Source organism: Oryza glaberrima, chromosome 8 (genome assembly GCF_000147395.1).
Source record: "Oryza glaberrima chromosome 8, OglaRS2, whole genome shotgun sequence".
NCBI lineage: Eukaryota > Viridiplantae > Streptophyta > Magnoliopsida > Poales > Poaceae > Oryza > Oryza glaberrima.
In genome coordinates, this window is record NC_068333.1 from 13,482,309 (window position 1) to 13,506,717 (window position 24,409).

General features: G+C 44.4%; 1 protein-coding gene across 1 annotated transcript; it reads left to right on the forward strand.

Annotated features, from left to right (window-relative positions):
- Positions 1–3,169: 3,169 nt before the first annotated feature.
- LOC127781297 (uncharacterized) lies at positions 3,170–18,018 on the forward strand. The gene is made up of 2 exons (XM_052308237.1): positions 3,170–3,270; positions 16,305–18,018. The coding sequence occupies exons 1-2, from the start codon at positions 3,246–3,248 to the stop codon at positions 17,789–17,791; spliced, it is 1,512 nt and encodes a 503-aa protein (XP_052164197.1). The 5' UTR covers positions 3,170–3,245; the 3' UTR covers positions 17,792–18,018.
- The last annotated feature ends 6,391 nt before the right edge of the window (positions 18,019–24,409 follow it).

A 24,409-nucleotide genomic window follows, 5' to 3' on the forward strand; every position in this document is an offset into this window, starting at 1 on the left:
GAAAATTAAAAAATAAAAAGAATGATAGAAGATATGAGATGGAGGCAGGGATGGACGGACAAATGTACGTATGTACATTACGTACATAAGGGGGATCAGTGTATCCCTGGGAGGGTAGGGTGGATATTTTTAAATCTAACGGCGAAAAATAATGGGTCCACCGTATTAAATGAAAATCAAGGGTAGAATGTTTTGCTTTTTTCTCAGAATTTCTTTGATTTCTCTAATTTATTAGAGCGCCAAGTGGTGGCTTAGGAGCGTTTGTAGGAAGTTTAATACACTTTTAGTATATAATAGATAGAAGATAGATGTGCTAGCTTACTAGAAAAACAATCTTAAGTTTAACAAATATTTATTTGTAAGAAAAAAGGGAATATAATTATTTGACACGAATTTGAAACTGAAATTCAAATTATTTAAATAATTTTCAAACAAAATCTGATGAAATTTGTACAACATCTTCAGCAAAATTTAAACCCAAAAATAATAATTTTTTATTTCTATTTAGTGGTGAAACTCTTGTATGTATTTCTTTGTGAACAAATATGATTTGTTTGAAAATTTAAGATATATTTCTGAAATACAGTATCAAATAATTATGTCCTATTTGATTAGTTATAAATTAAAAAAAATACATTGGGATTTATGTTTCGATGTAGGCAGCACGCAAAATAGTATGAGAGATGAGTGATACTATTATTTTAGGGAAAAATGTTAACGGTTAAGTCATGGTCAACTAGTTGCAAGAGTATAAAGAGAATCAAAATAAAAATTCAAGAGAACACAGAGGATAAGCCCAAATAAAAGTCAGAGGCATAGAAACAATTGAGCGAAAATTCAGAGGCACTAATTATTTTCTCACGCTCGATCGTATGCTACCTTTTGATCGTAGATTCTTAAGTAGCTCTCTAAATATAGTTTTTTTTTCGTTTTCTGAATATCTTCATTCAATTTAAAAATAAACTCTCCTATGGTTTCTTTTGAGATAAGCACCCGACGTAGACGTACGGTTTTGGGATACAGTACATTATCATCTTGCATTTACGCAAGGCCCAGTCGATGGCGGGTCCTTTCTTTAGTTTATTGCTTAAGCATTCTTTGTATTTTGCCAACCACCTGGATACCTCGGTGTATCTATATTATATAGTATATTTTTACTTAGGAATGTGGCACTATATTATATATATAACTATACCTAGGAAAAATAGTAGCATGACTCCATCCCTCAAATGTTTTTTTTTAATTTTTGAACCATTTTAATTTTCAGTTTTACAAATAAACTCTTAAAAAAATTGAAATCTAAAACTTTGGACATGCGAGCCAGACTAACTACAAAATAACGTTATCACGTTAACTATGGGTGGCGTGGCGTGACACAGTTGTTTCATCACACATGCACGGTGGATGGCTCCATTGCTTCACCATGTTAGATGGGGGTTCATACATGGCAAAAAAAAAAAGTTCAGATTTAAAAATAACTTTTGGAAGGGATTATTTTAAAATTAAAATTAAAAAGTTAGAAAGTAATAAAAGTTCTCCATTAATATACAGATCCTACTACGTGGTACATACTACACATACATAGGCATACGTTTATAACAGGATTACTTAGGGTGTGTTCGAGGAGAAGGGGTTTGGGAAGATTGGGAAGATACGTAAAACGAGGTGAGCCATTAGCACATGATTAATTGAGTATTAACTATTTTAAACTTCAAAAATGGATTAATATGATTTTTTAAAGCAACTTTCCTATAGAAATTTTTTTAAAAAAAACGCACCGTTTAGCAGTTTGGGAAGCGTGCGCGCGGAAAACGAGATGCTTTTCTCTCTCAATCCCCCAGATTGCCCAGGAACTAACGAAGCCTTAGTAGATCAAGGATTCGTTGCCCTCCGTCATCTCGAGCATGTGTTGCTGTTGTTGTATATGTATGTCGTATGTGTAGAGGTATATACACTACTGGAGAAACCATCTTTGCCCGGTCGGTCAAAAATCACAATAGTCCCGGTTTCAATAAAAACTGGGACTAAAGATGGTTTTTAGTCCAGGGTTATAAGTGGAACGGAACTATGTGATCTTTAGTACCGGTTCACATGCTGTCAGGGGCTGTCTGCCCCCCCCCCCCCCCCCCCCCCCCGGATCTTTAGTCCCGGTTGGAGTTACCAGCCGGGATTAAAGATCCTATCTTTAGTCCCGGTTGGAGTCATCAACCAGGACTAAAGATCCCGGGCATCTTTACACCTGGTTAGTAACACCAACCGAAACTAAAATTCCATGTACCGTATATAATCCCTAGCACTTACTCCCAAACTCCTCATCTCCTATTCTTACTCTTTCCCTTATTTTTTTTCTTTGCCTTATCCTCTCCTTCCTTTAGCTAGTGGAGCTTATCATTTTCTTTGCCTCCTCTCCTTCCTTTGCTGATCGAGCGAGGCCTTTGCAGATCGTGGGCGGCGCCCGGTGCGGAGGGCAGTGGCTGGCGGCGGCCGACGGGGCTGGCGCGTGGAGGGCGGTGGCCGACGCGGAGGGTGGTGCCCGGCGGCGGCCAGCGGGGCTGGCGCCTGGAGGGCGGCGCCCGACGCGGAGGGCCACGCCCAGCGGCGGCCTGCGGGGCTGGCGTGTGGAGGGCCGCGCCCGGCTGGCGGGGCCGTCGCATGAGGAAGGAAGCAGCCGGTGCGGAGGGCGGCCGTGGTGGTCGTCGTTGGGATTTTTTCCCTCTTAATTTGTGAATGAATTGTTCATTCCATCTGTGATTTTATAATGATTGTTGCTGTGGATGATTTGAGATGATTATGTTGTTGTGAATGATTTGGAATGTCTGGAGATGATATAATAAAAAAATGAAAAAAAATAGTCCTAGTTGGTAAATCTAGTCCCAAAAAAGATGTATCTTTGGTCCCGGTTATTTTAACCTGTACTAAAGATAGACATCTTTAGTCCCAGGTTCGTCGTCCTGGTTTCATAACCGAGACAACAGACGGTTGCCAACCGGCGGCAAAGATCGGTTGTGCAGCAGTGATATGTCCATGTCTAATAATTGATAGAAAATAATTATGCCAGCAGAATTGAAATTGATGTAAACATCGCTATCTTCGTTCTCTCTGACTGTTGGGGCTTTTCTATACAAATTGGATGGGAAGGATGTTAATACATTACAGGAAAATCCTGAAAATCCTTCTTTTGCCTGTGTATATATAGATGTGTACTAAGTTGGGGACCAGGAAAACTCTCGAGGCGATTCGAGAATATGCCAGAAATAACAGAGGAAAAAGGTAAGTAAGAGAACATTTCAACATTAAGTTTTGTATATGTCTTCGAATTATTTTGTGGAATGCTTCTATGTAGTTCTGTATATGAAAACAATATTCCGTCTTTCTCTGAACGTTTGTCAGGATATTTTTTCTCATCTTGTCTGGTTGATATCTTCGATTTCGTAGGTGTAGGGCTTGACCTAAGAGAGGATTTTTACCTGTAATACCTATAGATCAGACAGTAATCCTAGCCTCCTATACAGGGACATCAACATATCATTGTTAAACCCGATTATATTGATTAATTAAGGTGCGTAACCAAGTATACAGGCAAGACCGCGGGAGCAGATGAACATGGGTGATGTTATAATCACCAGATGCAACACATATATTTATACTTTATATTAATATTTCAACGAATATACCCTTCTTCAGGTAATAAAAACATATGATTATCATTTCTCAAAGATAAAGTAATATATAGACTCACATAAGACTAGTACAAGAACATTAAACTTAGACCCTTCTGCGGATCTCCACGGAGGATGGGACAAGAAATAAAGGTTCATCCCGCTCCACGAAACCGGACAGGGACATGATTCATAGTACTAGTATAAGTCTACGCTGATATGGGTTGCTATATTTTAGGACAAAGGAGTACATGGTTATATATTGAACTCATATCAAACCTGAAATATATGTCAATTGTAATTTATAACTATATACTTTGAGTATCAGTATTCTATATTACTTTAAAAGGCTTGGTGATCGTGAATCTGCTACACACCACTACTACAAAATAATTGATAACAATGTTAAAAAAATATATTTTTTGCCAATGACACATTATAATATTTATTCTTTTATCCTTAACAAAGTATGGACCATTTAGCTAGCATCCAGATAATGGAAGTAGCTTTGGTTCTCTACCCCAACTATGAATGGACATAGGCGATTAATTGTGGCCACGATATTTGAATTGGATTGAGTCATGCACTACTTAAAAAAGCATTTTCATATGTGATCAAATATAACATCCCGCCCTCCATAACCGTGTGACCAAATATGTGACCAAATATAACATATCATCTCACTTGAACTTTCGTCTTCGCTTCGAGTAAAATGGTTAATCCAGAAGTGATATGGTTAGAGAGATAAGGCTTTGTAAGCTGGTTTCGCTCTTGCTCAACTAGTAAGATGCTACTAATTAAGTGCACATAGCATTCATGGGTCACAAATGCCATATCCTAATTGAGCTACGATGTCCCCCTCAAAGGACCTGGGTGCCTATCAGTCCAACTTACCCATATGGCCTCACGCACATAGGGCAAATATCTAGTAACTAGCCCCCTCTTAGCGCTATGTACCTCACACAGAGCCTACGTATGCCATGTACGTCCAGTGTCGCCGCAATGACTCGTATGTGCAACCGTCAAGGTCTTCTTTGATCCATTTGTAATAGCTCGTCCTCCAGAATCACGCAGTCCAGCCCATCCGATGAGTAGGACCACTTATACATGTAACCCCATTTACACTTTCGTCTTTGCTTCGTGCAAAAGAGTTAATCTAGGAGTAGTATGGTTGGAGCAATTATGATTTATAACTTGTTTTAATTTCGCTCTTGCTCAGGTAGCAAGGTGTTACTAATCAAATGCATACAACAGTTAAATGCACACATACCACAACCTAACTGTGCCTGGATGTCACACTAAAACAAATTTCGCAGGTGGCTGGCCACGACGTCTAAGAAGTTTGGCGATGAAAATCAATCTTGGTAGATGCCACCCACCCAGAAAAATATTTTCAGCGCAAAAAAAAAAAAGGGAAATCTTACAGATGCAAAATTCCCAAACGCTCCTATAATTCATTCACAAATCACAAACCCCATAATCCATTCACAAATTCATTGACAAAATCTACGAGTTAATCATCCTCCATGATCGAACATGGCGATCAATCATCTGACAATGCGATAACAACACAACACACTTCTGTACTTGGAGTTGCGGAGGATCTTGGCAATGACAACCCGGTCGACGGAGAAGTCATCCAAGCCGGCCAGTATGTTGCATCTAGTTCTGCACCTCATCTGCGGGCACCACCAAGGGCACAACCTTTGTATCCTCCGCGGCGATGTCGCCACCACGCACCTTCGCGACAGCGCTGGAGATAATGGATCAGAAGCAGCCGCCGGAGCTGCTGCAGGGCCTCGAGCGCCGGGTTTGTCATGCGGCCGCCACCCGAGGGTCCGAGCCCACCGGCGGCAGATGCGTGCTGCTGAGTCCGGCCGGCAGCTGATCCGCGCTCCCGAGTCCCGCTGGCTGCGGGCGTTGTTGATGGCAGCGGCGGCAGGAGGGAGCGATGGAAGAGAGACTGGGCTCAGCATTGCGGAGTGGATCCACGCTCAGGAGGTCCAGCGGCGCCGGATCCACCTGTACCGAGCTCGTCGGTGGCAGATCGATCCACTTCCCCCAAGCGAGAAGCAACGCGCAGATGCTCGTTGTCGTGGTCACCGATCCGTCGTGCACGCGGTTCACCTTCACCGTCGCCGAGCTGATGTCGTTGCGCGGATCGCAGGTAGCCATCGATCGTGAGGGATCGAAGGAGCAAGAGGAGAGGAGAGGAGAGGAGAGATTTTAAAATGCATGACTCCGTTGATTCTTTGCACAATTTTTAGCCGCTCATCTTATTTAAAAGCTTAATATAAATATTTAAAAGTATAAGTGACAACTATATTTTTTTCATGATAAAATAAGTCACAATATAATAAACAATATTTATATTTATAATAAAACGAATGATCAAACGTTATGTTAAAAGTCAACGGCATCATATATTTTAAAAATGGAAACAATAATAAATAAAGGAATTCAGAAGATTGAGTAGAATAAAGCGAGACCGATGAGAATATAATAAGTCAGACATGGTGTTCCCTCTACGCACCTCAGCCTTCGTGCTTTATGAAGGGGTTAAGAAAGGGCAGGTTCCTTTACATTAAAAATTGATTTTTATAGGGGTTGTTAACCATAAACTTCCTGGACATTGCATATTTTTCTAGTTCACCTGTAAAATGAACGGGTATTGTCATAGAAAAATGTTTTTTTATAGTGATGTGTCCATAATCTGCTATTGTTTTAGGTCCACAATTTGATTAAAATGATAGCCGACAGCCGAATTAATTTGTGTTAGTTTAAATATACGTGTAGCTTTAAATGAACCCTAATTACTTATTTCTGAATCGTTCATCTTTATGTCAAATTTTTATACTAGAAGTCGAAAATTTACAAAACAAACCCTAGAGGATAAAATAGCATGACAACTATACCCATCCCTCATAAGGCCCTTCACAGTGCAAGTAGGTGTCAACTAGCTCTACCGCATTTCGGTGACACGTCCGCTCTCTGCGTGTCTGTATTGAGTTGCTCGCACCTTAACTGGATTTCGAGTTCCTCACATGAGCATTCGAGGACGTACGGCACAGAGCACACACATGCGCCTGTATATGGAAGACTATTTAGCACTGCGGGTTGTGTAGCCCTGAGGCATTGTCCATTTAAATATATTTGTGAGCTTGCTATGTGAGATCCGTGGCTCAGTAGTCCTTGGACCTATTTGGCAGCTAGGGAACCCAATTGAGTTGCTTGCACTGCTATTATCCTATGATTCTCCCCTTTTTAGCATGACAGGCATATACCAGTTATCATGTTCCTGAAGCTCCATACATCATCCTGCTTATCACAGATATGGACTAGGGCATATTTGTCACCACATTTAAGCCACAACCCTTGAGCTCTTTGATAGTCTCTCAACTATTGTGCTTCCCACAAGTCCCCAGTGGCAATCTTAGGTTTGTCAAGCCCTTTAGATGCCCCAAAGTCCTTCTTGCCCTTTGTGAGCTTGCTCATAGGCCAACGCTACAATATAAGCCTGGGTCACTTTTCTTTCAAACTAGTGATGAAATGAGTCACCAAGAAAAGACCACCCACAATGGGATCATATAAATGAATATGATACACTAACTGAGCAAATTTGGACCTATATTCAGTAACTGTGCCCGTTTGAGTTATGAAGATCAATTCCTCCATCTTAATAGGTTGCAAGTGAACTTCAAAGCTAACACTGCCTCACGCAATCAATCCCATGTAGACCACCCCACCTCTTGTTTCCAAGCCTGGTACCAATGTGCCACATCCCCCGCCATATTCAGAGCACCAGCCGATACTTTGAACCCCTTCGTGATTTCATAGAAAGCAAAATAGGTCTTACAATTATCCACCAAAACACAAACATCCGATCCACCGAACTTGGGAAAATCCATCTTAGGGGTCCAAGTACGAATCGACCTAGTGTCACCAACATCACGAGCACCATTGAAATGTTGTTCAGGTGCTACCCGTGAAACAAACGTAGGCAGAGGTGGCGGTGGCGGTGGATCGGAGGTAGTGGTGGTGGTGCGATGATGAACTCGGCCCCAATGTCGCCAGCAAATGGAGTTTGGTGAGGCAACGGCGTCCTGGGAGGTTGCAAACCGAGTACTAGCGCCGTGGTCGCTGCCTTCAAAGCGCGAGTAACTTGGCTTTGCTCTTGTTGTACTTGCCTGAGCGAGGTCATTGAGAGATCCACCTAGGTTTGAACTTGATCTAGCTGCTCCCCTTGCTGCGCGAGCTTGAGGTCGATATGTGCCAATTGCTTTGTGATTTCCTCCACTCCATCGACCTTGGCCACCATGGATTTCACCGCCTCCATCAAACCGCTCCTACATTGAGTCCATCGCCACTACCATCTGCAGCTCTTGCATGCTTGACTTCGCGGGAGCTGTGGCCATCACCTCCTAACCCGATCGAACCAAACCATGATTTACCGCTGATCTACCCCAAGGAAGATCACAAACACGGCCACATGATTTACCAATCAAGGGCCAAGAGAATATGAGAGACAACGCCGGACCGAAAGCAACCGATACCAACTTATCTTGTCCCCAATCAGCGTGAGCTCATCGCCGGAGTTGAGGAAGATAGAGAAGTCCTAAGGAAAGGGAAGCAGAGCAAAATAGGGGAACCAGAGTTTGGGGAGGAGATAGATTTCATTTCATACTTTTCATAGCGTCTTTCATTACAGCCTGGAGTCTTATACACGCAAATAACACACTCACCCCTTGGGCCCCACACAACAGCGAGAATGCACGGAATTCACGCGCATAGATGAGAATTAAATTTGAAAATATACTGTTCATTTAAATTTTTTTCACAAATATTCGGGTCGCAACTTTTTTAGCGAAAATATATCGTCGATCTCGCACAGTCGATACAATCGATGCATCGTCGTGACGACACGGACGGTCTCGCGCGGTGAAAATGCGAGACCGCACAGTGTCGCATGAAAAAGATGTGAGACCGTGCAGTCTCACGCACGGAGGTTCCGTCTCGCACAACCAACTTGCGATACCAAAAGAGCAGGTTAATTCTTAGCGATTAATTATGAATTAGCGAATTAATTAATAATTAATTAATCACTAATCAATTAACTAATCACTACTTAATTGCTAACCAGATCATTAGTCGATAATGATTGCCGCTGGCGCTGTCTATTGTTGCGGTATCGCTGGTTGGCGGCGCGAGACCGAGCGGTCGCGAGACACCGCGGTGTCTCGCGAGGGTCTCGCGTAGTCGCCTCGCGAGACCAGGGCTATCGTCATGCTATGTCGTCTTCGTGTATCGGTTACACGAGAACGATAGTATATTCTTGTGAAATAAATTACATCCCGAATATTTATGAAAGAAAATTTATTTTGAAATTTCATTCCATAGTTGATTCTTCCTTCCTGATACGGAGACGCCTGATCACCCGTGCGCCTTCCCCTGTTCGAGCCCACGTTCACTGTTTTCTGTCTTGCAATTGTCGCTTGGCGTCAGTCACAACACCTGGCTGTGGTATGGGCTGGCCAAAATGCCTACGGGTCGCGAAAGCTGCCTCCTCCCTCCTGGGCCAAAATCAACCGGCCCTTCTTCTCTAGCACGTAGACTAAGTCTACACTTCCATCCTTAATTTTCAATTACCTTAGACCAAGGCCCATCAATTAGCACTTTTCCCCTTTCGTGCCCCGTGAAACGAGTGCACTACAGCTCCCTCCCTCTCTCTCTCTCAGCCAATTTAAAATAATTTCTTTTCTTTTTCCCATAAAATCTTTTATTATTAAAAATTCATACCATCCTATCCTAACTCCGATTGACCCTATTCAGGTCTCCAATTTATTCTAAATTTGTGATATACCCAATAACACTAATATTTAATAGTAGGAAAAAGTACAAATTGTCCCCCTGAACTATAACGGTAGATTGAATTACCCCCTTGAACTCGAATACCAGATATTTCACACCCTAGACTTTTAAAACCGGACGAATTACCCCCCTCTCCAAACCGGAACGGTTTTAGTCCTACGTGGCATCCACGTGGCGCTAACGTGGCACTCCAATCAGAAAAAAATAAAAAAAAATGACATGGGCCTCACATGTCATACGGAATAGTACTAGACTCTCTCTTTCTTCCCTCTGGTTTGGTGTCGCGGGCGCGACGCGATAGGGCCGAAGCCAGACGCGGCGGCGGGAGCCGGGGACGACGAGGATGGCAGATTGGCAGGAGCTGAGGGGGAGCCGTGCTCGCTGGCGAAGACCAAGGATGAGCGGCGCGCCGGTGGATGTGGAGGAGGAACCACGCTCGCCGGCGGAACGGAGGAGGGCTCGTCGCTGCGGAGCTCAAGAGGGCAGCGGAGTAGCGGACTCGTCGCCGCGGAGCTCGAGAGGGCTCCCGAGGGCTCGGAGTGGGACGCTGCCGAGACGTCGGTGGTGTCGAAGTGGGCGCTCAACTGCGACGGCGGTGGCCCGGCGCTCGTCTCCCTTCCGGCGTCGTTGTTCTTCGCCGGCCATCTCGCCGGGGGCTTCCTACTCACGACGCTCGCCAACACTCATTTGGGACGCAGGAAGATGCTCGTCCTGCTTCGAGTGTTAGTGAGCTTGAGTGATGCTCGTCCTGCTTTGAGTGTTGGTGAGTGATGTTCGTGAGTGTTGGTGAGCGTCGTGAGTGTTGGTGGTGGCTGCTGGTGCGCGGACGGAAGCAGGAGACCATCGAGGCATTGCGGCAGATCACGTCGCTCAACGGCGGCGAAGACATTACAACGTGGAGCTTCACCATGCTGGACGCGTGCGCTCTGGAGGCCAGCGGCGAGGGCATGTTCGCGACGCTGCGGTCGATATGTGAGCGGCGGTGGGCGCTCTAGAGGCTGGCGGCGATCACAACGGCCAGCTTCGGCGTCGGCGTGGTCTACTACGGGATGCCGCTCAGCGTGGGTAGCCCGAGCTCCAACCTCTGCCCCGACCTCGACGCCGCAGCCGCCTCTACCGGTGAGTCGCCGCCGGCCGTGCAGTCCGCCTCCGCAACCGGCCGCCAGGGCGCCCCTGCCTCAGTCGCCCGCTGCTTAGGCGAGCTGTGCCTCCGCCGCCGCCACCAGACGCTCGGGCATCTCCGACTCCGTCGCCTGCCGCCCGGTCCGCCTCCGCCGCCGGCCGGCCGGTCCTCCTCCACCGCCATAGCCGGCCGCCCGAGACGTGCGCACGAGAGAGAGAGAGTGATTGGAGAGGGATTGGATTGAGGAGAAGTATGACAGGTGGGCCACGGAAGTTTTTTTTTTTACTGTATTGCCACGTCTGCTCCACGTGTACTAGCTCGGGTCAAAACCGTTTAAAACAGTGTTGAGGGGGGTTATTTGTCCGGTATAAATAGTTAAGGGGGTAAAATATCTGGTATTTCAGTTTGAGGGTGTAATTCGATCGACCGCGATAATTGAGGGGGGTAATTCGTACTTTTTCCTTAATAGTAATCGTCGTTCTTCCCTCCCCAGCAAACGTGTAAAGTTGATGATTAGGGTCTTCTTCCTAGTTCCAAGTTGTTTCTTATGGATTCGGTTCTAGCTGCTAAGTTCTGTGGCTGCTTCTCTGCTTACCGGTTACAATTTTTGGAATTGTACTGAAGGTGTGACCTCCAACAAGGATTGATATATCTATGTTATATTTAGTTGTTGTGGTTCATCTCGGTTTATCGCTTTCCACTGGTGTTGTTGGCCGCCAACACCGCTCGCGAAGTCATATCGCAATTCGAGGGCGGATCTGTTGCTCACATGTGTGTAGATGGTGGATCCACCCACCCCGAGGTTGCCGCGTCCCCAAATCCACCATGTTGCTAGGCTTTCTGTCGCTGCCATTGCCAACACCACTCCTAATACCTGTTGCGTTGCTGCCCAAAGCATGTCGTCACCACCCAGAGCTAGCATCCCCAAATCCACCATGTTGCTTGGTTTTCTATCACTGCCATTGCCAACACCACTCCTAATACCAGGGGCGGGCCCAGTATGTATTCAAGGGTATTCAAATGTATACCCAAGATTTTTGCACAAAAAATAGGTATATATACTCTATAGTTCGTATATGTATTCAAAAAATTTAAAAAGAAAGCTTGAACTGCTTATATTGGGCCTTGTTTCACCATTTCTCCACCATTGGGCCTAATTTTCCCACTCCCCTCCCCCTTTCCTCTCAGCCCGCACTCTAATTGGGCCACATCTCAGCCCATTCTACATTTTCCCCAATTCCCCTCCCCATCTAACCCGTCCAAACCCTAGACCACCACCACCGGAGCCGAGCAAAGCAAGAGGAGGCGTGCGGCGGCGGCGACGAGCCGCCGAGCCGGCGACTGCGGCACCGACGTGGCCGTCGGCCGGCCGGCCGCGCGACTCGTGACTAGCCTAGCCAACACGCGCCGCTCACCGGTGCACGGCGCCGTCGGCGCATCCCCCCGTTGTACTCTGTGGCATTCTTTGGTTATTCGTTGTTCTAAATTAGCTACATTCTTTCAGCTCATTTGTTTCATGACGAAACGTTACCATCTTTCTTTCGGAGATTAGCATGGTCGCCTGATGGATCTTTTCTGGTACTGCCAGCAGGTATAGAAATTTCTCGTTAGACGTTAGTGCTAGACTTCTTGTCAGCAACACAAAACAGGTCATTCTAAAGTGCATTAGTTATAAGGTCTTGCTGCATGTAATATAGTTCATCTGCAGTCACTCAGTCACTGTCATCATAACTTTTATCCCATCAACAAGTTTGTTTCCCTAATTCACCTTTTATCTTGGTCAGATTTATGCAAATATTTATCAGAAGTGATCAATATAGCTTATATAATGTCGATGAGAGACTTGTCAAGGTAGACGCACATTTAATGCTTGATATTATAACAACCTTGCCTTATAAAGGAATGGCTCCACTTTACTATGATAAAAACATGCTATTCCCTAAAGATGGTATGACTTTGTTTACAGACTTATTCTTCAATCATTTTCAAAATATCAAGAAACGGAAAGTTCTTCTCTAAATTATAAGATTTCTTATCATTTTGCCATTTTGTGTGCTCTATAAATTTGTTATGTTTTGTCAATTAATAGTTTAGTATTATACTCTAATATGCTTAACATGTTCAATTTATGATCAATTTTATCCATCCATCTATGACTTTATAAAATCATGTTTATACCGTTATATATTATATGACTATTAGACTTTGGGTTGAAATTTTTTTTCTATCTCTTCTAATTTCGAATACCCAAGTTGAAAATCCTAGGCCCGCCACTGCCTAATACCTGTTGCGTTGCTGCCCAAAGCATGTCGTCACCACCCAGAGAGGCGAGGAGGCTGGCCGGGAGTGGGAGTGAGGGGAAGTGAGAGTGCGAGAGGCGAGGAGTTTGACATCTTTTAGTTTGGGTGCATTAGTAATGCCTCAGTGCCGTGCGCAAAAATCCACCGTCTACGAAAATAAGGATAATTTCATAGGTGGCATGTTAGGATGGTGATAGAAAAAACAATAATTTTGTAGGCGCGTCGTTAAGACGTCTGCTTGTAGAAATAGCCCTACTTTCATAGGCAAGCCTCCTAACACGACCGTTTGTGAAAATTTATTTTCACTGCCAAGCATTGATCGGGGAGGCCTATACATTTTCACAACAAATCTTTTGGCTCGTTTGTAAAAATGGATGGGTGAAATGTCAAAATGATTTTTTTATATAGTGTTCCTCAATCCACCCGGATGTTATCGTGTGAGCGGAGAGAACGATGATGAGAGGGAGAAATATGTGAATTTGAGGAGGGAGGGACAGTGGCGAGTATACCGGTTCAAAAAACGTGGTTGCCCTAGCTGTGGCTCGCTGCACTGGTTGGGACTGCTTTTCATCCTATGCTCTCAGAGAATTTTTAGCGATATTTGTTAGTTGCTCTGCACGGTTTATACACGTGAAGACCCGTCTGCATAGCATATATTATCATGCACATAGGCCTTCATGTGTACACACCACACCAACTAACAAATTTCACTAAAACTTATAAAAAAATATATACATATAATTTTAATAGTATTATATCTACGTGTAAAGCTTCATACTACACTGAAAGAAAAAAAATAGATAAAAGTTGGACAGAATTATAGTATTTTTTAAGGCTAAAGTATAATGACTTTGAGATTAAGGTTTTACACATATGTAATACTATATATTCCCTCCATCCCATAATATAAGGTATGGTTAAACTTGGCACAGTCTTCAAATTTTGACTTAATATTTCTCATATACTATAAGGTTTATTGCAACAAATATATAACCATCTAAAAGTAAATTTAAATGTCAATCCAATAATGTTAATTTTAACAAATAAAATTTAATTTATATTATAATAATTGTTGGTCAAATGTTTTAAAGTTGAATCTTGGAATGTGCGCACGTCTTATATTATGGGATAGAGGGAGTATTGTGAAAGTATATACAATTTTTCTAGATTTTTCTGTGACATTTATTAGTTGGTGTAAACTAAGTGTGCTCGAGATGCTTCTGTGCACATGATATGTTCCTGCTTTTTAGACATCTAACTTGCACTTATTGACAGCGAGCCTCCTAATAACTGAACCCATTATTGGTTCGTTCTTCTCTGGCAATTTAGCTCCTAGGCATACTGGTCTCTACACGACCGCAAAACATGACACCAATAGAGAAATTGAAAAAACATGCAAAATAAGATCAAATGGAAAAACAAATTGAACTAGGAGATAGAACTCGATTTTACATAAAATTATGAAGGAAAACCGATCGAATCAAAGTTCTATGGTGAAGTTATGACCTTTGTAAGTCTGAATTGAGATAAAATAAAATTAGAAGGAAAAACAGACAAGGAGAACATTCTATGAATTTTAAAGACCAAGAAGTTGGGATCCATGCCCCAGAGACAGTGAGTCCATGGTGGATTCGGTGCACCTAAAAGGAAATTAAGCGAGGGTCGGTAGGGCAGTTGACGTGGTGACACGTAGGCACGTAGCAGGTATCACCATATAGATTGATGTGGCGAAAGCATGGCTCTGATATGGATACATACAGGGCTGACATGGTACGTGAGTTGGGTTATGGAGATCCAATGGCGTGGATTAGATCTCACCATTAAATCACCGAGGGTGATGGATGTATTATGCATCTGGGTTTCACATGTCATGCCAATGGGAGATCCACCTGTTGGGAGCCAGGATGGTAGTTACAGGAGAACAAGAAAGGAGGACGCTTGTCAGTGCTCTTGGAACGGAAGCACGGTTGAGACTTGAAAGGGGCTTCAATGGTGTGCATGGCTGCGGTGACCGTAGACATGGCACAACGTGGTGGTGGCTATGCACGGATGTTAATCCGATTCAACAGTGGTAGAAGGCAGTGCTGGATAAAGGAGAAGGAGGCAAGCCGACGGGGTGGTCTGGCCTCAAAGATAGTTGGGATGGAGCTCTGGAACATGGCTCGACACAGTAAACTACGAGGGCGAAGAGCCGGGGAGTGGACTACAGAGGCAATGGTGGCAGTGGCAGTAGTGATAAGGGCTTTGAGAAAAACGAAATAGGGCAGCTGGGTGATGAAAATTACGAGGGTGAATAGGGTGGTGCTGGTGCAAGGTAGGTTAGGGTGGCACCAGATTTGGCAGTGGTAGAGGCCGTGTACAATTGGACCGGTAGTCGCTATAGCCTAGGCCTTGGTTAACGTGGCTCAGACTGATATGGGTTGGGAGGCGGCACAAGCATGGTTGCCTTGGTCTCCTAGGCTGGGCTGTGGAGAAGAGAGTATGGTGGAAGAAGATAAGGAGCAATAATGAAAATGAATTGGGGATGAGGAGGGAATTGGAAAAGAGGAAAAATAAAATTGGGGAGGGGTGGGGGTGGGGGGAGGAGGAATAGAGGGGCTTCACTAGAAAATTCCAAATCTGGAAATTTAGGAATTTTGGGAAACTTACAAATTCCTTGGAATTTTGATTTCAGGGAATTTTTAGATTTTGGGAAATTCTAGAAATTTTTATTTAAAGGAAAATTAAGGAATTGAGTTCTACTCCAAAAATCAAGCAAAAACCAAATGGAAACTAAAAGGAAACTAAAACAAATAATGATGATGTAGAAATGGCGACAAAATCAATTTATTTATTCACATTGTTTAAAATTACTTGTCGTTTCAGTTTTCTCCTAAGTCAAACATTCATAATTTTACCTATCAATTTATACACACACATATATATAGTTTTACATCATAATATTCATGTTTTTAGACATAACATGAGAATTACTTTCTTAATATGTAATTCACCATCATAATATTTATGTTTTTAGACTTAACATGAGAATTACTTTCATGGTATATAATTCACATGCTGTTAAATTTTATGAATTTCTGAAATTGATAGTCACTGTTACGAATGTCGTTATTGAGTAAACAAAAAGAAATTTGAAATTAAGGGAGTAGTTAAAGTAAACCTTTTTAATTTTATGAAATTTTTATTAAGCCGATTTAGGCCAGTAAAAGCAAATGTGGAAATTTAAAATTAGGCATATCTAAAAGAGTGAAATTTGAGATGTTGACAAAGTAGTTAAATAGGTACGCGCTCTGTACCAACAGATGTTGACGGTTCGATGTTATATGACTTTCTGTTTCTTGTTTGCTTAACCAGGTCCAGGTCAACAAGAAACTGAAAGCAGCGACACTATAGTAGACATTGATGACCTAAGAAGAGACTGGTCGAGAGGAAGAGAGCTCCTGACACGCAATAAAAGAAGTATTCTCATCAGCAGTGTCAACAAATATGTGCGCAGTGTCCACCCAAGTATGTACGAACCGTATTACGTCCCCATCGGCCCATACCACTACAAGGCCGAGAACAATCGGAAGGAAGAGAAATGTGCAAGCTACGCCTCCCTGTTCTCAAAGCATAGCGGCGACAGCATTGTCTTCGACGAAAGCAAGCTGGCCAGATGCAAGAGGTACCTCAACAGTTGGGATGCTTATGAGATCTATGATCTTACTAACACCAAGTTCAGTGATGGAAAAACCATCGAATTGCTGCGCACGACAATGCTCTTTGATAGCTGTTATGTCCTCGACTGGTTAGCGAGCATAGAGAAAACTCGTCCAGATAAACTAGTGAAGAAGGTAGAGCGCGACATCCTGTACCTTTTGGAGAATCAAATACCATTCACCTTGTTACGGGAGATCTACACGGTAACAAATTGCAGCAGCGGCCCCCCTTTGGAGAAGGTGTTGGGTGACTACATCATCGAACGAGTACTGAAAAAGTACAAGTACGCATATGTGAAATTGGCGAAACATGAAGACATCCTGGTCCCGGATGGTAATGCGCAAGCGCAACCTATTCATCATCTGCTGCACTTGCTTCACATGTACTTCGCCGGTAAGGTGCTGGCGATGTCGGTGGACAACAACACTGGCATTGCCGCTGAGGAAGATAGTGCGGCGTCTAGAACTCCGCCGTTGGGGAACAAGGAGGAATTGCACTGTACCACCACTAACACAAATGATGTGGCCTTGGGAGATGACAGTAGATCAACGCAGCACGGCGGCGACGACGTCTTGCGTTGGAGACGGGCCACGGAGTACCACGCGGCCAACGTGAAGTTCAAGCCCCGGGAACTCACAGAGGCGGAGCAAGGACGTTCAGTCATCGACATGGAGCTCAGAGGCAGCACGCTGATGATGCCCGTCCTGACAATCGACTGGTACTCGGTGTCGATCCTCCGCAACCTGATAGCCCTGGAGCAGGAAAGCCAGCAGGATCTTGGGTTCCGCGTCACAGCGTACTGCACGTTCTTGTCAGAGGTTGCAGGCACTCCGGAGGATGTGGCACTTCTGTCGCGGAGCGGGGTCATCAAGCACATCATGACCAACGACGCCACTTGCGCAGAGTTCTTCTCCAAGCTCCGCAACGGAGTCGTCTTTGACAACCGGAATGTACAGGAAAACTATCTTCTCGATACTTGCCATCAACTTGGGAAGCATGTCGATAGCAAGTGGTCCAACTGGATGGCTACTTTGTGGCACATATACTTGAACAACCCATGGGCCATCATCAGCCTCGTGGTTGCTACAATCTTGCTTGTTTGTTCAATTGTGCAGACAGTGTATACAGCGAAAGGAAAATAATTAATAAGCATACTACAAATGGAACATTCGCCTCGTGTAGCACATATACCTGTACTTCGATAAGTGGAATATGGACTACAAATATGTTTGTATACCCATGCTTTGTGCGTTAATCGTTGATTTGTGAACTTCTTTATATTTTTGGATGTGATATATGCACACAGTTTTCTGTCGTCATACAAGCATTAATTAAGAGAGCCAAGGATGATGGTCAAATTAGTAGGGTTATACCACATCTAGTGGATGATGGTTTGTCTATTTTGTAATACGCAAATGATACTATCATCTTTTTAGCATGATTTACAAAAAGCTAAGAATTTAAAATTGTTATTATCAGTTTTTGAAAAGTTATTTGGCCTAAAGATAAATTTTCATAAAAGTGAATTATTTTGTTTTGGTCAGGCACAGGAATGTCAAGAGCTTTATTCCAATATTTTTGGTTGTAGGCTAGGAAATTTTCCTGTCAAGTATCTTGGCATTTCTATGTATTTTAGGAAACTGAGTAACAAGGATTGAAAAATAATTGAGGAAAGAATTGAAAAGAAACTTAGTAGTTGGAAAGGAAAACATATGTTTGTTGGGGGGAGATTAGTTTTGATTAATTCTGTGCTCTCAAGTTTGACAATGTTTATGACATCTTTTTTTGAGATTCCAAAAGGGGTTCTCAAAAAGATTGATTACTATAGATCACGTTTCTTTTGGTAAGGTGATGATCATAAGAAGAAGTATAGACTTACAAGATGGGACATGATTTGTCAACCCAAAGATCAGGGTGGTCTTGGAGTTCATAATTTAAAAATACAAAATCAATGTATTTTCAGTAAGTAGCTATTTAAGTTAATAAATGAGCAAGGTGTTTGGCAAGATTTATTGAAAAGGAAATATTTTAATAATCAATCTTTAACCCAAGTTGAGAGGAAACAGGGGGATTCCCATTTTTGGTCAGGTCTTATGAAAATTAAGTATTCGTTCCCAAATATGGTTTCCTGGATTGTGAATAATGGTGAGCAAGTCAGATTTTGGGAGGATAAATGGGTTGGTAACCATTCGTTTAAAGATAGGTACACATCTTTATATGCTATAGTTCGAAGGAGAAACTCCTCAGTTGCAAATGTTACGCGTTCTGTTCCTTTAAATGTTTCTTTTAGGAGAGCTTTACTAGGGCAGAACTTGACTAATTGGCATAATTTGTGTGCTTCAATTATGCATATCCATTTGACAGAGGACAATGATATTTTTAGATGGAATCTTCGTCAAAATGGTCAATTCTCGGTTCGTTCTATGTACTTAGCTTTAATTAATAATGGCTACATTGAGAAGAATAAGTTTATTTGGAAACTTAAAATGCCTATTAAGATTAAGATCTTTATGTGGTACCTGCTTAAAGGTGTTGTCTTAATAAAGGATAACATGGTTAGAAGGAATTGGCTTGGTAGTGTGAAATGTTGCTTCTGTTTGAAAAACTATCCAACATTTATTTATGGAATGTCATTACACAAAATTTGTTTGGAGAGCATTACAATTTTCTTCTGGTTTAAATATTCCACATAGTATATCTCATATTTTTGAGAATTGGCTTGTGGGGATTGATAAAAAAACCAGTAAACTAATTCTGGGAGAAGCTTCCGCTATATGTTGGGCTCTATGGTTGAGTAGAAATGATATGGTTTTTGACAAATCACCATCTAGTTCTTTTCAGGGCAACACACTGGCTCTGGTCCTGGGCACAACTGCAAAAGTGTGAAGAAGATATCAAGTTGATAAAAGCTGCATGTCGTAATCTTGAGTCAACGGTTATGCAACTTTTGGCCAACTTCGGATGGAGATTAACAAATAGAATTCAATAATTTTGTGATCTTTTCTTGTGTTGGTTTTTAGTACTTGGCGTGTGATCCCTGTCCTTTTTGGACTGGGTTTTTATAACTTTTTTGTCATGCGTTTTTATTTGTATGAATTGGTGTAATAATTGGCTGTAGTTCATCGAGTGAAGGCTGGGATTCTATTCCATTATTAAAAAAAATACAAGCATTAATTTACTGTGGTCTCGTCTTCAATGAACTAAACCTTTTGTACCAAGATTTTAATTTGGACCACCCCTCAAGGCACACTGCATTTTACTCTTTTTCACTCCCTTGTGTCTCGCTCCTTCCCCACCCTCCAGACAGGACCTAGCAGAACTGCCCTTACTCAAGCTCCGTTGGCGCCTAGAGGCTCCAACTCCCCACAGGCTTGTCGATGCCGACCAAGTGTCAATGGAGGGCAAGCTGTTGACAACTAAATTTGGTACCAAAGATAAAGTATAGAAAAGTTTGGTCTATTAAATATTTGATCCAAATTTTAGGCTCACAATATATTCGGATTAATTTTCTAGTAGGAGTTCTAATTAGGTGTCTTTCTTTTATCCCCTATATATACTCTTGTAAACCGTACGGGAAAAGGTGACATTCCCATTATGATTCCCCTACGTTTGTAATCATCTCCTCTATAGTGATCATTGCCGGTCGGCGCCCGTGGTTTTTTCCCGCAAGGGTTTTCCACGTAAAAATTCGTGTCTTCGTTGTGCATCTATTTTCATAACATGGTCAGATTTAGAAAATGTTAGAGTTTGTATCAAATATATGTATAAAGTCGGTTATAGTTTAGAACTTAGAGTTATAATATGTATTAGGACTAGATTATGAGTCGGACTCTATCCTAAAATCTCTCTTAAATAAGCATGGCGACTTAGCATGGCGAGAGGGAGCGGCTGCCGGTGGCGACCGACTGTGAGTCACTGTAACTCTGATACGCTGTATATGCTGGATCGGGGATATAGGCTATGGCTAAACTCCGTTACCAAATATCGTGTCTCGGTGTCGTTACCATGTTTGGATCTCCTATGGCGTTTCTTCCATGTTTAGCTACCGACGTCGATTTCGGGGTTGATTTTATAACAAGTGGTATCAGAGCCTGCAGGAGGTCTATGGTAGAGGTGCGATGGAGGTGCATGCTTCACACCGCGCCGCTCGCGGTTTATGTCCAGGGAAGGACATGTGAACAAGGTGGAGCACGACGGCGATCAACGGAACCTTGATCGGTGGATCGAACACTTCTGGCGGCGGCCGTAACCGTTCGATGGCTGCTTTCAACAGGGAGATGACCAGACGTGGTGCTCGAGTTGATGGCAGTGGGTGCGATAGGCGATCCAGTCGGTGGGTCGGACACTTTGGGCGGGTGGCTGGGGTGTAACCTGAAAATGGTATAAAGGAAAAATAGGTAATTTTTCAAACTTTAAAAATGTTTTGCATCATGCTGCTATCTTTGGTTGAACTGTATGCTAATCCCCTGCAGGATCAACAGAATAAAATTTACAATCCTTACCAACATAACTAAGGGCTAAGTTTTGTCAATAAAAGCCAGACCGGGAATTTAAATTTCCCAGTCACCCTAATAAAAGGGGAAGGCTAGAGCCAAGTTATTGTGAAAACATTGTCATGATTAATATTTATGATGAACAATTGGCTGTGCAGATGATTTAATTAGTGAATTGGTTTGAAATTATGTGTGGATGTTGGTGTGAGTGCGTGTGACTAATGTGGGTCAGGTTGTGATATCTGTGCCTAAAAACGGTTGTTTTGTCTGATTGTGTGCAGGTGAGTTGAGGTCAGCCTTGGTCAATGGTGAGCACTGGGACTATGCTCAGGGTGGAGCAGAGGTCTATTGCGATCGGAATACCATGTGAGAAAGTGACTAGAGTCTGAATTCTTAGAGGTCAACTTCGGTCAACGGTGGGGATCGGGACTGACTCAGGGAGGAGTTGAGGTCCAGACGGTTAAGGATACCGGGTGACGAAGTTAGATACGAGATGGCACACGGTGGATGGACACCGTGTGGGAGAGATCTTCGCAATGGGCTTCACGAAGTGTGCGTGCAAGCGTCGGTGTTCGCGGAGGAGTTTGCAAGAAATTGGAAGTAGTATATATGGTGCTACAGTACTGTGAGTTACTGTAGTTTGCATATATATGTGTGTGCTGGTCATAGCATTCATATATGTTTGTGCAGTACGTGTATGTGTATGCGTATTGTGTGGGCTAGCAGGCATGTATGTACGTGTGGTTGTACATGTGCAGCTAGTTGGTTAGCATGCATGTGATGCATGCGTGTGTTGATGAGATTGGGCAGCTGCGGCGTGGACGTGTGTTGGCTCGGTGGTGACAAGCCGACTCGGCTCAGGCAGCAAGCAGCAGCAGCGTAGGCAGGAGGAGTCCGGCTTGGTTGGCGGCTGAAGTTTGGCTGCGGCGGTGGGAGTTTCGGAAATTGTAAAAGGTTTGGAAATCGAGGATTTGAGTCCTATTGTGAATAGGAGTTCTACACCTACTTTGAGTAGGGGTTTTTTTATGTATAAATAGAGAGGGAGCGTGAGGCCTCCGGTATCGCTTGGAGAGCAATTGAGTTGATAGTTTAGTTAGGGTTTCGAGTTTAGTCGAGATTTTTGTAAGGAGTGCTGTTGTTGCACTTTGTAAACAAAGAGAGAAGTAATAAAGTTGTCATCTATTTTAAGAGTTCTTCGATTTGTGTTTCTTCGGGTTCAGGCGGCAGGGAGGCGATCTAACTGGCGGCGTGCGAACGGTTCGACCGGCGGTGTACGAGCAATCCGACTGGCGGCGACAGGACTACGTCGAGATTCCCATCGATTTGAGGGTAACTTTTATTTCCACTAAAAGTTTTTGGGTTTTTGGTTTTCCCTACCATTCACCCCCCCTCTGGTAGGCTTGGTTGCTTGTGTTCGATCCTACAAGAGCCAAGTTAATTTATCAGAGAAAAATAAATTAAAATTACCTAGATATAATGTCTAGTTACAAGCAAAGTGGGGCAAGAATAATTATCCTTGTACCCAATCTAAAATAATTGGAGGACCCAAGCAATAAATTGTCGATCCATACAAATAAGATTAAAGATTATGTTTGGTCGGTAGAGACCAAGTCGGGGAATTTCAATCCCTAATTAACTACCCAAATGAGAAGGTTGACTAGAAAAGGAATAAACTAATAATACACCTTTCGAATAAGTCGAATCCTTAAAACACCAACAATCTTCTAAATACTCCTTTTCTTTAATCTAACCTCTTAATAAAATCATATCTTGGAGGGAAAGCCTTGACTCAAATTAACTAAACTAAGAACAAGTGTAGTTTGGGTCCCTCACCCCACTTTCCCCTTTGCCCTCCTTCTGCCTCTGCCTCTTCTCTGATCTAGCAGCCCCAACCATCCAACGAGTCGAGCTGAGCCAGGCCACCCGGCTCGATTTTCCTCCTCCCTCTTTCTGGTTCCTCCTCTACTCCCTCTCAGTTCTGCTCACTCCCAGAGCCGAGTCGATGTACGAGCCGTCGAGCCGAGTCGCCCAACCCCTCGGCTCGATCCCCTTTCCCCTACCTTGCACTACCGCGCCGAGGCGCCCCGTCGCCCCGACCGCCGAAATCGCACCACCGCCGCCGCTGGCAAGCCGGTCACCGTGACTCACCGTTCCCACCGTGCCCTGACACGCCGGCGAACGCCGGGCCGCCTCTGTAAGACCCGAGCCCTACCGACGCACCGCCCGGCCGAACGCACGCAGGTGTTCGACGCGGAGCCGCGTCGCACTGTCCCCACGCCGCTGGCGCATAAGGCCGCCCCGACGATTGCGACCATGCCCGTGCGCCGTGCGTCGCGGCCGATCGCACCCAACCACACCGTGCCATTGCGCCGCACGCCCACACGTCAGTCGAGCCGTGACCAATCATCGCTCCGCCAAGCCTCACTCGACCCCTCCTACTCCGGCGCCGTCCATTCCCATCGCGTAGACATTGCCGCGAATCCTAGGCCGATTCAATAGCGGGAGGATGCCGCTCCGCTCGGGCCACCACCGCTCGCCATCTCATTCGCGCGGCCCCCATGTCCCCACTCCGGCACCCGCGTCATGTCGCTACTCCTCGTCCACCACCCAACACCGGCACGCCCTTTCCCCTTGAGTCACGCGACCACACCAATTCCATACGCCGGGTTCACCCGTGCCGCACACGCACGCGCGGCGCCGCGATTCCCGCGGACTCCCACATCGGCGACAGTCACCGTGGGACCTGCCATGCTCCACTCTTCGGCCACCACGCGTCCCGTCGCCGCAAGGACGCCATTCACCGCCGTCCCCGTTCGTTCCCCAGCCGGTGCACCGACCCCGTCGCATTGAACGCGAGTTAATGTCGTCTCGACCCCAAGCCATCCGAAGACTATAAAAGCCAGCGACGCCCGAACACGCAGCCACGCATGCTTTCCCCTCTGCCCTCCCTCCCTGTCGCCGTCCACCATCACCACCACTCCCGCGCACACGCTGCCCTCCCTCCGTTTGCCCCGCCACGACTGGCCTCGGCTAGCGCCGGTTGGGTAAGGGGACGGAGTGGCTGCCGCGCCGCCATCTGAGCGTCGTGAACGATCACCCGAGCTCGAGAACAAATGGGCTACGAATGCCTGAACACACACCCTAACACTAACCCCTTTTTCTCGTTGTTTCTGTTTCGGCTAACACTAACCGCTAACCATCCTAACCCCTAACCTCTAACCGCACTAACCACTGACCGCTAACCTCTAACTCTACTGACCACTAACC